Genomic DNA, 14587 nt, shown 5'->3' with positions numbered 1-14587 from the left:
GCGTTGTGTGTGTGGTTGTGTTTGTGTAGGCCTGCTGGCTTAAAGCAAGCACCGCTAGCCTGCTGACCCCTGTCTGGAGGAGCTCGGAAAACTAGTTTTAACTTTTCAATTTGCAGGGTTGCCTTGCCTTTTCTTGAGCTAACTGGTGCCTGTTGGTCAGGTTGGTATGGTGGAAGTGGCATTTTTAACTCTGCATAGTTTGGGGGGGGTGCTCTAGCGTCTGACAGTTTCATTTCGGCCTGTTTGTCGCTCAGGAACATCTTGGTGGTGCTGATTATTTCTTGGGACTAGCTAACCAAGAACTGACTTGGAGCACTCGGAATAGGCTTTGAGCAGCTGTAGCACCACGTCAAGCCTGTAGCCAGTAAGGAAGCTGTAGGCTTGGCTTTGGAATGAGAGCAACTCCAGTTGGCCTTGAATAGTCTACCTGTTGGAAGCTTTTATTTCTGTTTGGAGAAGAAGTTGATTATCCTATGACTTCTTAAAATGTTGACTCATAAAGAGGCTGCTTTGCCAGCAAGAAACAAATTTAGCCTGACCAAATTCTTCTCAGTCGCTGTAGAGAATTCTTTATCCAGTGACATGTATTCTTTAAGACTTTAAGTTGTAAAAGAAACTAATGAAATGGGGTTTAAATACCGCAGGAAATGTGAGTCGGTGGTGTTGCTTTCCTTTACACCCATTTCAGTTGCACTTACTTCCCATTCCACGGTAAAGTAATCATCGAAATACTCACTCTGACTACTTGGCTGAATGCAGAGTAACTGTTAGGTCGTAGCATTAAAAAAATCATATCACTCGATGAAAATCTGCTGAGGTGCCCTAGGTTAAGCTGATGAACGTTCATTTTTTTCAAGTGCTATCTATTTTGACAAGTCTGCTTTGTAAAGCACATTAGAATGAGGAGTGTGTCTCGGAGGAAAGGTTAAACTCCAGGAGTGTTACAGCCCAGAGGTGTGAACCTGGTCCTGTGTATACTGCAGGAGTTATTGGTGCAATAATGGTGCAGAGTGAATAGAAGATAAGGTAATGGTTTAAAATAGCAGGTGATGTCGTTCCAAGTATTTTAAACAATCCCTTTTCAAATTAGGCACCTAATGTGTAACCTGATGGTGAGGCAAAGCCTCATTAAAGATTACAGAAACTTTTGGGAGCTTCAGAGATTCTTCTCTGAAAATCTGGTGTTAGGAATGAAGCCTACACATACAGCTTAGAAGCTGCCTGTGGATAAAAACCAAATTGGATGCATGAAAAAGTATATAAAACTGCATCATGCATCAGTAGTGAAGATTTTGATCACATGGAGCTGCTGGGATATGTAAGGAGAGCAGCTACACAATTCAAGAGATGGGATAGTAACAGTTATTGGTATTTATGAAGAATCTGAGCAATGCACTTCTGCTGTGTTTAAGTATGACTTGAAATTTGAGTGAGGTCATTTCTTATGTGTTGAACAGCATATAACATGTTGGGCCTCTGTGGTTTTAGGTCATCTGCCACGTACTCCAGTGTTCATGCCTAGTTTTCGGGCAAGGGCAGGTGTTTCCAACGTGTGTTTGAGTGAATGTGTTTGTACTGCTTAGTCCCAGGTCTTAGTATGTGCTTGCACAAATGCAGTTGGGAATGAGGTTTAAATTCATAGAATCATAAAATGTTTTGGATTGGAAAGGACCTTTAAAGCTCATCTAGTCCAACCCTCCTACAGGGAGCAAGGACATCTGCAACTAGAGCAGGTTGCTCAGAGCAGCATCCAGCCTCATTTGGAATGTTTCCAGGGATGGGGTATCGACCACCTCTCTGGGCAACCTGGCCCAGGGTCTCACCACCCTCAGTGTCAAAAATTTCTTGCTTACTTCTCGTCTAGATCTCTCCTCTTCTAGTTTAAAACCATCACCCCTTGTCCTGTCACAACAGGCCCTGCTCAGAAGTCTGCCCCCAGCTTTGTTACAGGCCCCCTTGAAGTCCTGAAAGGCCACAAGATCTCCCTGGAGCCTTCTCTTCTCCAGGCTGAACAAGCCCAACTCTTTCAGACTGTCCTTATACCAGAGGGGTTCCAGTCCCCCAGTTGTCTCTGTGGCCTCCTCTGGCCTTGCTTGAGCAGGTCCAGCAAACCTTTTTTTAAAGCAGTAGCTATTCAAAAGTTTATGTCCAGTAGCAGAGCCTCACAAAGAACTTGAGGAATCTGGAGGCACTTGATAAGATAAATTCCTCGAAGCTTCTTTGTGGGATGAGTCAGTTTTAACTGTAACTCTCTAAATAACTGCGTGAGAAAGAATATGCAGGGACTGTAAGTTCTTCACAGAAACTCAACGCTGAAAAAACTACTGTAATAGAATGCCAACATCCCAGAAAAATCAGGAGGTTCTGTCCCAATTGTGACCCGTGCAAGAGCTGCAGAAAATTGAGGCTGTAGCTTTTTAGCACTTGTATAACCACAATTGGTTGCTGCCAATGGCTGTGCTGCTCTTGCAGTGGATGCTATATGCATTTAGACCTTTGCCCTTGGAGTATTAAGAGGCTTCCATCTATTGCTAGGCAGGTGGAGTTGTGTGGGGCAAAGCCTGTGGTAGCCTGTGTTTCAGGCTATAGCTAATCAGCAGAACTACAGGCTTGTTGTGGTTTTCGGGCTTCATCTTGGAGCCTTTAGTGCCTAGGAGTGACACTGTGTAGTTGAATTCAGAACATAACTTTGACTGTTGTAATTCAAGGCATGTTACATATCTGAAGTGTTCCCTGTTGATTTTAAGCATGTGTGGCAGGGACATAACTTAAGGTACTACAGAGATACGAGGGGCAGGGAGGAAGAAACTGCTGTGGAACAAGTGTGTTAAGTTGGTTTGAAAAAAGTTGGAAAAAGCTGAGGTATCTAGTACACTTCTTATAATGTATTTTTTTCAGTCCCTTCTCTTGGCTTTATTGCAGTGGAATGTGGAGCTGTTCTTTTATACATCTGCTGTTGACATTACAGGAGATAAAGAAGAAATGTGTAAGAGCAATGCTATGCCCACAATCAGACAGCACTAGTAAGAAACTTAATGGTCATCATAAAGATGAAATGGTATTATAAAGGTGCTTGATTTTTGTAACACGTTGCACTTAGCAGCTACTATGAAGTATTTGAGGAAGCAGCAAACTTGAACAGTGCAAACAACCCCATGTTATTTTCAAAATGTTAGGCTTTTTTCCAGATGCACCTCTTGGCTTAGGACGTGTAAATCAGTGAAGGAAAAAAATTCCCTTAGCTCAAATTAAGTGTCTTACTTTTCATGTTTTCTAATGGGTCAACTTCACTGCTTTCTTTCTTCCCCAGATGTTGGGGCTGCATTTGTAAGCCAAATGCTTCTCTGGATGGTGAGACTGATGGGCATGGGACGAAGGTAGCAACTGTGAGGGTGTTTGGGTTCTTTTTTTAGTGTGTTTGTTTGTTTTAATTTAAGAGAAAGCTGAGATGTCCAGAAAGATGTGAACATGAAGAGCAGCTATGCTGTTAGTGCCAGTAAGCACAAAACTGATTGTCTAATATCAGAACAAATGTAGAAGACTTGGACTAGAGCAGTCAGGTGGTGCTTGGAGTAGTGTATTCTGTAGCAGAAGCCTGACCATGTTTCGTAAAGTGCTTAAGACGTGTAGCTGATCCAATACCCAGGCACATATGTTCTAAAATACTCTAGTAGTGAACTCATTTTGAAGGCTTGGTTATCCCATGTGTCAAGTAATGATGTTTTAGTGTTGAAGTGTACAGGCTTTTGGTTAAACTTGACCATGGGTGCGATAAAGTATGTGGAGTGGCAGAGGGGGAGGGTAAACCTCTGTCTATATATGCATTTAGGTTTGATGGTCAAGCTAGTTGGTACTCTTTTCACTGCTCCAGACTGTTGTGAAAACCTTGTGGCTAATTGGAAACTTGGAATGTTTTTGTCTGGACGCTGTCAGGGTTCTGTTTGTGGCCCTTGGCATGTTCGTGACAAAATTGGACTCTGCAGAGGTGATGTTGAAATAAATATAATTAAAATCATTACCCATCAAAATTAATACCTTGTTTCAAGTACAAGTTGAAATGTGCTGTAGGGATATGAACTATATTTGTCAATGAACTATTGCCGAAGCACACTTGAAATATATTTAATACGAGAACTGTAAGTCAACATACATATTCTGCTCTACTAGTATGCAGAAGAACATTTATATAAGGGTTGTACAACAAAGGTTCTCCTCCTTGTGGGAGGAGGGACGTTGGCTTTTAAACGTGTCTCTTCTGGGTTTGGTTTGGTTTTCCTCCCCCTAACACCACTGGTTTAAATAATAGACTTCATGTGACTTCAGACACATTAATTGTTTGGGTTTTTTTCTGAAGTCCAAGAACTCTACTAGCGTCTCAAGTAATATAGGAGGTGCTCCTCAGCTCCTGTATTGGGCTTACAGCAGGAATTCTTAGCAACTGTTTAAAATAATGTGCTACTGTAGCAAAATGAATTTTTTTTTCTTGTGTGGATTAATCAATGATTGTGCTTTTCTGTCATCTGTGTTAAGCATATTTGGTTGGTTTCCAGTCCATTTTACCATATTGATTGTGTACTTTTGGATTAGATGTGAAAGACAAGTCTGATGATCCTTTATAATTCCTTTACTGTTTTATGCTGCTTTAACTTCCTCTTTGAACTTACAGAAAGAAGGCAAATACGCTAGTTTTCCAAAGTTACTTGTTATGACCCTGTATGTAAAACAGGGAGCAGGAGTCAAACTGGGAACTTCTTACCCTTCTATAGAAAAGCAATTTGAAATTGCATTTGTAGGTTATGTCTCAAATTTACAGGCAGGATAAGAAATGAGAAAGCTTTAAATTAGGTGCTCCACTGAATGATATTTTGTTGTGGTCTTTGGTTAGTTCTCCTCAGTAGTCAATTCCCTTAGCTATAGGTTTTGACCTCATGCCAGAATACTTTGGCTTAGCTTCTGTATGTTTGTTTTAATCCATACCTAGTGTAATTTGTCTCATAAAATCAGGAAAGTTTTCAAAAGGTGTTCTGAATACAGAGACCAATGGCGTCTGATTCTTGATTTACTCCTAAATAGAAGGCTAATCATGCTTCTTACATTACATTGGGGGCAGGGTTGTTTCTCTAAGTGACAGAAATTTGCTGGGATTGTGTATAGGAAGTCCAGAAATGAAATTTGTAACAGATGAAAAATATTCTCTGCCTTGTAGAAAAGGGAGTACGCACACTGGCATGTTAGGATACAATTTTTGTGGCATCTCCTGAAGAGCTTAGCACTGCTAATTAAGTACAGGAGTTAATTATCAATGGCAGGCAGTTAGGGACATGGCTGATTATTAAACCCTTTGGAAAAATTAACAGGGCTTGAGAAGTTTGGGATAAAGGGGCATTGTTTTGATGTTCCATAAAGTTACTCAGTGGTGCGTGCTAGCTGAACACTGACCACACGTGGAAACTGCATTTTTGTTTTGCAGTTCAAGGTGCTTTTGTCCTCTTGACAGGAGAAGTGTACGGGACCTTAATTCCTCTTTTGCTGATCTCACCTGATAACCACCTGTAGAAGTACTGGAAAAAAGCCAGGGAGAAAAAATCAAATTCATTTAAGGAAAAAAACAAAACCAAAAAGTTGGGAAAAGGGAGTTTTTCTCCAAAGGCTCTTTTAGATCCGTTTGCTCTGTGCTTGTAAACGTTTTATGTATGAAATCTATTTCAGGGAAACGTTGCAGTCGGTGCTATTTTATGTCATGTTAATACACTGTCATCAACTGTAAAATAGTATTAACTTGTGCTTATTCTAACAACCTTGACCAAAGTTTCTGCAAAGTAGCTGTTAAGAAGCTTCCACTTCTCTGGTCTCAACAAATTCTGCCATGTGAGCATCCTGACGCTAGCACTGTTGCTTTTTTCGTCGTGTTGATGGGGGCCAGGGCATGGGCGGGTGAAGGCTGGACAGACCTTTTACTATATTAGATTGTTTAAACTGTTCTAAGACAAATTGCATAGATAGCCGTTGTTTGGACTGGTTCTGTAGTCATGCTTCTGAAGGTGTGCAACTCCTGGTCCAAATAATGGCTGACTTGTTGTAGGAAAGAACTTGGGTTTAAAAAATTTCTTTTTTTTTTTGTTTGTGGTGGGCTTCTAGGAACATGCCAATATGATTCTTAACTACTGCTTTGGTCAAGTACAGTTAACCTTTTCCATAGTTATTAAATTCCAAGAGCTAAAGGTTCAAAGATTGGGTTAAATGTGTAGAAACCACGTTTTTGTGGAACAGTGTCACTTGATTGTCACATTAAAGTTTGGAAGTGTTTCTACTTTTTGCTAAGTGTAATTCTTCTGTTCAACAGCAGTGAGCGGAAGAGCATCTGCAATGTCAAACACTCCTACCCACAGCATTGCAACTTCTGTCTCCCAGCCTCAGACGCCAACTCCGAGTCCCATCATTTCTCCTTCAGCCATGCTACCGATCTACCCTGCAATAGATATCGATGCCCAGGTAAGCCTGCAGTGCTCACTGCAGCTCAGAGGCGTCGACCTCTTCTGCTTCTGCATCCTGAATAATTCAAGGGTAGTCAACAGCACAGGTGTGTAATGAATTGCCTTCCAGAGTCTTGATGTGCTGCTTTTAGAAAGCTTGTACAGCTCCCCAGAGAGTTGCAACCCACTTTCCTTTGTGCTCTCGCTGAACAAAAAGAAGGTCTTGGAATGAATAAACACTTGTTATTTGTTGTTGGAGTGATTATAACAAACAGCGAAGTTGAATTCTGACAGAAAGTACTTTTTTAAAATGTTGCACACTGTTGTGCTGGAAGTTGCTGGGCAGTGATCACCCAGCTTGAAACTAATATTAAATTTCTGGGTATTTTTTTAATAAAAGAACATAATGCAAGCTCTCATTCCCACTAGAGAAAAGACATTTTTGTATTGAAGTAGTCCTTTTTAAAAATTACTTTCATGTTGATTTACAGCTAGCTGGCCATCAAACAGAAAAAAATAATCATGGATGTACTGTGTAGTATATGTATGGCTCTGGACAATACATAACATGGCTAAGACATAGGCAGTGTGAGGAAGAGGAACAGCCTGAGATGGTTGTGGAAAAAGGGAGAGAAACCTCTGAAAAACCAGTCCTGGCTGCTTGAGTGGCTCATGGCACTTGGCTCCTGCTGTGAACGCATCCGGGAACTCTTGCCATAACCTGACCAGCCTTGTTGTGAGCTGGTAGAAACCAGTGCAGATCAAGTTTATGATGAGTTGCCCAGTACTCTGGGTCAAAATAAAGTAAAATTAACTTCTCATATAGCAAAGAAATGCATGTGATTGGGTGATTTTGTTATTTTGGTGGTGGCTGTTGTTGAAGAGGAGAGAGAGAAATTATAGTCAGTCCCTACGTTATAACTAACAGTACTGGTGGTCCTCTTGAGCTTCTCAGTTCTCTTTCAAATAGGATAGTGGCCATTTACACGTGCCCTCGCAGCACTGTAAAATGAAACGCACGTTGTTCCATTGCAGGTGCTGCTACTGAGAACTACCTACCACCAGAAATGCTCACTTGGAGACTCTGTACGAGTGCTCTAAAGGGAGAAAACTTGAAAGCAGAGCGTAAGCTCAAAGACTTCTGTATTATGTTCAGTTGTTTTGTTCCTTTCCATGGCTGTGTTATGTGAACTCACTGATTTCTGTAGTCAATTTCTATTGTTTGGAGGCTTCAACAACAGTAGTAGTGAGACAAGGCATTTTTTCCCCTGTGGTTTAACTGGATGTTTAAGAATTAAACACAGAATTCTTGCTTTCATTGTACCGTGCATCAGTCACAGTCAAGCAATGGTCGAGAAGTCCATCTAGTTAGCAAAGCACAGGTGAAATCTTGGTTCTGGAAGAATTTCTGTTCTTGTTGGGAGTTGTTCTCAACTCTCCCAACAGAGCTGACCTGAGAAATAGAATCCTGTTATGAACTTGAACGCAAAAGACAAGGGTGAGCTCGTTGGTAGACATGTCTTTAGTTTACAGAAGCTTTTTCTTTTGTCACAGGTATAGCTGTACGTGGGCTAATAGGCAGTATAACAGGTTGAGCCTGAGGAAGGCAGTACTTACCTTGTTGTGTGTATGATGTCTGTGTGTTTCAGACCGAGAGTAACCATGACACAGCATTGACACTTGCTTGTGCCGGTGGCCACGAGGAACTAGTACAAACACTGCTAGAGCGAGGAGCTAACATTGAACACAGGGACAAGAAAGGTACGTATCTTCTTGTGGCAGTGCATACCCTCTCCACTTCTCCGGTACATCCCACTAAATCAGCACACATCCTTTCTCATTCCAGGGTTTACTCCGCTTATTTTGGCTGCTACAGCTGGCCATGTGGGAGTTGTTGAAATCTTACTGGATAATGGAGCAGATATTGAAGCCCAGTCCGAGAGAACCAAGGACACTCCCTTGTCTTTGGCTTGTTCAGGAGGAAGACAAGAGGTGAAGTAAAGCTTAAGTCTTCAAAAGCAGTGCATAGGTCACATATTGTGTCAGTACAGTAAAGGAATCTGCTAGATATATAGAAAAAGATAAGAAGCGATCTATAAGCCAGAGCAGTACTGTGCAGACCACCTTAATGGCTGTAATCATTAGTGGCTCATCATGAAGCTTTCATCAGGCTAATATAGGTATGTAGGTGTAAAAAGGAATATGATGAGTGTTCCTGTTCAGAACCTGGAGTTGATGGATTGGTTCCATAAGTAAGTCAGGAGGACTTACTTTGATGGATTCTGGGCCATGATATACCAGAGTACTGCAGATGACTCCAGCATCTGTTAGTGAAAACATGAAAAACATTTTTCAAATGATTGATTAAAAGTAAATGTAGGGGAAGGTGGTTTTTTGATATTATGTGAAGTACTGTATTTTATGACTTAATGATGACATCTGTGTTTTATTTTTCTTTAATGGTTGTTAGAAGTCTCAGGTGTATAATTTTGTTAATGCTTGTGCTGTTTGGACTGGAAAAGCCACACTGGAAGCTACATATTCTGGTCCCCTTCCTCTGTGACTGACGGGAAATGAAAGAGGTTGGAGACACCTCTCCCACTTGAACAGGTTGTCTTCACAGTGCTACTGTGGCATTTAAAAGATTATTACTTGCCGATATAAAATCTTAATGAAAACTTGAAGCTCCTCTAAATTGTTTATAGTGCCATCCAGCAGATTTCAGATGCTGGAAGGTTAGCTGCAATAACAGTCCTGTGGTCTTAGTGGTCAGGGTCTAATCTAAACATGTTTTACGCTTAAAAGCTGAAAGCGGAGCAAATTAAACGTTGCACTGGAGATGACACAGTGGGTTTTCACCTCAGAGTTCTTTTTCTTAAGTTTCTAGACAGCTTAGTTTCTTGTCAAGTCTTCTGCAGAAACTTCATTACAGAATATAAACTTTGTGTGGAAGTATTTGGGTTGTAAATCAGTCTCTAAGGAAGGAATAATTATGGGAAAAGTGCTTGTGTTGTTAAACGTATGCAAACGTTCATTTTTCTAATGGCTCTTGCATAAGATATCAGTGTACAGTCTACACACCATTGGGTGTAGTGAGGTAAATGGAGAACAGAAGATAAAAGAGCACAATTGCTTTCTTGTTTGCTCCACAGCTTCAGTTGGAGGATGAGTTTTTAACTGAATGGTGAACTGAGCATTGAAATGAAGAGGTCAAAAAGCAAGAGTACTTTGTATACTGTATTCAAACAATCTCTGGTTTTGGCACCCTTTAAAGATGACTGAAATAATAATTAAAAGATCTCAAATTTTTCTTGCTATGTTGTGTAAATGGGTATGAATGGTTTAAGCATGCTAATGAGCAATCATGATTTGTAAAAGGAGTTTTACAGTGACTTTGGAAACAGTTTCAGCCAGAGTTTTAGGCAAGGAGCACAGGGAAGTAACTGAGTAAAATCACTTTCATACTGGTGGAAGATGTCAGTGGTATATTTAGGCTTCAAAAACTTTTGCCCTGGATAGATTTGCAAGTTCAGGAGAAAACCAGATGTTATTTCTTAAAACACTGCAGGTGGTGGAGTTGCTGCTAGCTCGAGGGGCAAACAAAGAGCACAGGAATGTTTCTGATTACACACCTTTAAGCCTCGCCGCTTCTGGTGGCTACGTGAACATTATCAAGATTCTGCTAAATGCTGGGGCAGAAATAAATTCCAGGCAAGTTCCCTTTTCACCCCTTCTCTCATGGTTTCTGTGGCATTCTGAGTTTTTTACCCTCTCCAGAAAGATTTCTTGAACTTTGTGGAGCAGAATCTTAACTATTCTTACATGATCACAACCAATGTATTGTTTAATTTGTAGTAGGCCTCTTACCCCTTGAGCTAGAAATGAAGGGTTTTGATTGTGCGTTTCAAATGCTCTTTTAATTTCCATCTCCCATTATGTTTTTTGTTAACTTGTTTCCCATATCATACGATCAGGCTCCTTTGTCAGAGACAGAAATCTTCCTTCTTGCTCTAGTTGGTCTGCTGGATTGAAATGAGTTCTGGGTTCTTTGAAGAGTGTGCGCGTGTGTGCTCATCCCTCCACTTTCCCTGTGCAGTGTAAGGAGAGCTTTTTCCCTGTGCAGATGCACGTGTGTGATGCTTCTGCATCCTTGGGGAGGTAGAAGAGTCAAAAGGGAGAGTCCAAACAACAGTTACACTCCTCATAAGAGATGCCTTTAACTTTACAGCAATGGAGAGGAAACATGCACAGTATCTCTAAGCAGAAACACTTGTCATAAGCAGTACTATTACGGAGAACCTCTTGTAGCTTCAGTAGTAGTTGCTGTGTAGCTGCTTCTTCTGTCTTGGATAAATACTCTGCCTTCACTAGTTCTGTTAAAGTTATTTCAGAAATGGGATTATGATTTAGAGAGTGGGTTTTTTTTCTTTCTTTGTCTTTCAGAACTGGCAGCAAATTGGGCATTTCTCCCTTAATGTTGGCAGCCATGAACGGGCACACTGCTGCTGTCAAGCTATTACTGGACATGGGCTCTGATATAAATGCCCAGATAGAGACCAACAGGAATACAGCACTGACTCTGGCTTGTTTCCAAGGGAGAACTGAAGTGGTCAGTCTGCTGCTGGACAGAAAAGCTAACGTGGAACACAGAGCTAAGGTAAGGAACAAAGAGCTGAGTAAGTCCCCAGAGGCAGGTGCTTATTGGTCATCATTTCTGTGGTCATCTGATGATTTCCTTGTCTTCTCTAGTTCAGTTGCCCAAACGGAACCATGTATTATAAAGAAAGTTATAAAAGGATTTAACGCATTGAAAAGGATACCAGCCATAAGCGTGGCGTTCTGTTCCTCTCTTTTTCTTGTGCTTAATGGTTGCTGTAGAGGAGCTCCAGAGGCCTTACATGATGCTGATAGCTGCTCAGTATTCTTCTTGTTTAAGTTATGTCCCCCTTTGACCTAGCCAAGTGCTTCTGAGATGCTGGCTGCCTAGGATCTCATAACGGAGGGAGGAAATGTGATTGGCATTATTTGTATAGTAACGTGGGCTCTGAGACTTGATGCTGATGAGGGCCACCGTGCACTGCTGCTCAGCGCAAGCTCTTCTCAGGCCAGCCATAGATGAGCGTGCCTTCAAAGTGCTGCTAAGCACTATAAAATAGGTCAGGTAACAACTGGAATCCTTACACCAGAGCTAGAAATACACTGCTGGAAGTTGAAATAAATCCTGGCTCTCAAGTAAAAGCCACCTCCCGCTCCCAACTAACTGCTTGCTTTTCCTGCTTGCTTATCTTTAGACTGGTCTCACGCCATTAATGGAAGCAGCTTCTGGTGGATATGCAGAGGTGGGCAGAGTTCTGCTGGACAAAGGTGCAGATGTAAATGCTCCTCCAGTACCTTCTTCAAGAGATACAGCTTTAACCATTGCTGCAGACAAAGGGCACTACAAATTCTGTGAGCTTCTCATTAGCAGGTGCTGTATTTGCATTTTTATTTGTGATTTTACCATACACCTTGAAGAAAAATATCTTGAATATGGCCCTACTTAGACTGATCTTAGACCCAACATACATGACAGGGTGGGAAAAGAGAGAGGTTCTGTGGCAACCATTACTATGAATTTTTATTTACTGAAAGTGATCAAATAAAGTTCTCTTTGGTGTTAGGCTGCTCACTTTTGCCCAAAAGGACTAACTTTTTCCTGTCTCACTGAATTGTCACTGTTAGAAATAAACAATTTCTTGTAAAGTGTACATACATGGTACTCATAGTCATGCCACACAACCATTTTAGATTGTAGCACTGAGTCCCTAAACAACAGAAGATGCAGGTGAAGTGTGTGTCCGAATAATTCCCTGGTTTTATTAGAGGGATCACTATGCACATTCAGTGTAACTCTGTTTCCTGGGTAGTTTTGGCTACGTTGTTTTCCAAGTAGTAGCACTGGTTGCTGGCTTGCTCTTGAAATGTTGCAACCTGTTTTGAGTAAGGTAATGAGGAATACAGTGTATTGATGGTTGGGAGTTAATGAACTAATTAGAGAAGCTTCAGAGACAGCTAACAAACAGAATGATTTAGAATATTAAAATTTTTTTTAGACTGACTTGAAGCTCTTGACAGCATCAGAAGAAACAAAAAAGCAATTTTTGGGAGCGCTCGGTGAATGCTGATGTTTGATGTAAAAATGTGTGTTGAATTTTACCCTATTGTTCTTGTGTTCCATGTCTGCTTTACCAGTCTGGTTGATACATGGAGGATTTTGATTGAACATGTTTGTCATTGTAGAGGAGCTCACATTGATGTGCGAAACAAGAAGGGGAATACTCCACTGTGGCTGGCAGCAAATGGAGGACACCTAGATGTTGTCCAACTGCTTGTTCAAGCTGGAGCTGATGTGGATGCTGCAGATAACAGGAAAATAACTCCTCTTATGGCAGCCTTTCGAAAGGTAGAACATGAACTTCAGCTTTGGACTTAGCCAGTATTGTCCCTACACGGTTGTTATAAATAGGACGTAGCTGACAGAAATTAGATATTTAAAAATACGTCAACTCATTTTAATACTTGGCATTGAATCCTCAAAACTAGGTATATGTGTCACCTATGTAATATCCATGTTAATTTCTAGTAGCAGTTTGCTTTATAAGCACTTTAACTGAGGCTGGTTCTCATGAGCCTCTTGAGAGGTAAAAACAGCAGTGAAAAATTTGCAGTGAAAATCTGTGTTGAGGGAAGGGGGGGGACAAGATTTAGTTTGTTTCCTCTCCAAGAGAGTATGAGCACTTTTGCAAAAAAAAAAAAAGAAATAAAAATTAGAAGGGCAGTTTAGCCTAGTTTGACTCTAGGGATGGTTGTTGTTATCAAAGGAGTGTAGTTCAAGGGCTGCAGTATTTGAAAAATTGCACGGTTGTAGGAGCCTGCAACTTTTAAGTTGCCAGAGGTGGGCATTTGAAAACAAATAGTTTAAAAATAAAGTTTGTGAAAGTCTGGCTGGAGTAAGGGCAATGTGACAAGAGGTACCATATTGCTTGTCTCCTCTTGTCATACATGTGAGGAAGCATCCCTCGCTAGCTTAGGAGGCAATAAAGATCAAATTTTAAAGAACAACTAAAAAGGAGATTTAGTTAAATACTTTTAATGAGTGCTTGGACTAAAATGAGTGTTTTTAGCAAACCAGAAGCAGCTTTTTCAGGGTCTTTTCTCTCACTTTTCAGGGTCATGTCAAAGTGGTGCGCTACCTAGTGAAAGAAGTAAACCAGTTTCCATCAGACTCGGAATGCATGAGATACATTGCCACAATTACTGACAAGGTAAGATTGTAAGTAAGGAAGTTGTTGAGAAGGAGTAGAGCTGTGACTTAGCTCAAGAGTCGATGGTACGAGTGCTCTTTAGCTTCCTGGAACATGAGATGTCAGCCAGATGATGGTGCCAGTTGAAATTTTTCATTTTAAAAACTAGCAAACAATAGGAGCACGTGGCCACGGTACCTTTGCGCGCCTCAGTGCTGTGAGAGCAGTAGTAAAGGTGGTGGGGTTTATTATCCATTCTTATTTTCAAGTCTCCTCCCAGTCGTTGCCTCACTCTGCTCTGCATTCCTCCCTGTTGAGCAAGTTTATACTGAATTTATGATGGCTTTTGAACTGGGGTCGAGATAACAGAATGAACTTCTGCTAAGACTGTGAGATTAAGTATGAAGATACATAGTCTTCCTCTGGTTTGTACTAGGAAGAAAACTGATAACTTAATGGACAGTAACGTGGTTTCTTGTAGCGTATGAAATTAATTGTGATGAGTGTGTCGAGGCTCAAGAGGTGCGAATCTTTTAAATCAGTACATGTTTTATTGCCAGTGGCTGTGATCACTGGCTGCTGTCGTGGGTACCTTATGCCTTCAAACATTTTCACTGCTATGCAGCCAACGTGGTTGTGTATGAAGAGGAATTCACTGGAGGGAGTTTAAAGTTCTGCCTCAAAAGTCACCTGTTGAAATGCTGGGGTTTGAACCCCGAGCCCCCGAATTAAGGTTGACATATGGGTGATTCCCACAGCCCTTCATAAAGAGGTGGTGAGTTTGCCTTATAGCTTCCCCCCAGGGTGCGGCCGGCCCTGCAGGGAGAGCCA

The 14587-nt window shown here is 41.2% G+C and overlaps 1 protein-coding gene across 1 annotated transcript in view; it reads left to right on the top strand.

The window, feature by feature from the left end:
• Window positions 1-14587, top strand: part of ANKRD17 (ankyrin repeat domain 17) — a gene marked incomplete at both ends in the record, with an annotated part of 36718 nt that overhangs the window by 14397 nt on the left and 7734 nt on the right. The window contains 8 exons of the mRNA XM_008937887.1: window positions 6344-6492; window positions 8123-8234; window positions 8320-8465; window positions 10042-10184; window positions 10917-11130; window positions 11765-11940; window positions 12753-12915; window positions 13682-13777. Coding sequence (XP_008936135.1) covers window positions 6344-6492; window positions 8123-8234; window positions 8320-8465; window positions 10042-10184; window positions 10917-11130; window positions 11765-11940; window positions 12753-12915; window positions 13682-13777 — 1199 coding nt within the window. The remainder of the gene's footprint in view (window positions 1-6343; window positions 6493-8122; window positions 8235-8319; window positions 8466-10041; window positions 10185-10916; window positions 11131-11764; window positions 11941-12752; window positions 12916-13681; window positions 13778-14587) is intronic.

The sequence above is a fragment of the Merops nubicus genome, unplaced genomic scaffold, assembly GCF_000691845.1.
Source record: "Merops nubicus isolate BGI_N331 unplaced genomic scaffold, ASM69184v1 scaffold14213, whole genome shotgun sequence".
NCBI lineage: Eukaryota > Metazoa > Chordata > Aves > Coraciiformes > Meropidae > Merops > Merops nubicus.
The sequence above is the reverse complement of the archived record's forward strand: the minus strand, read 5'-3'. Positions and strand labels throughout refer to the sequence as shown.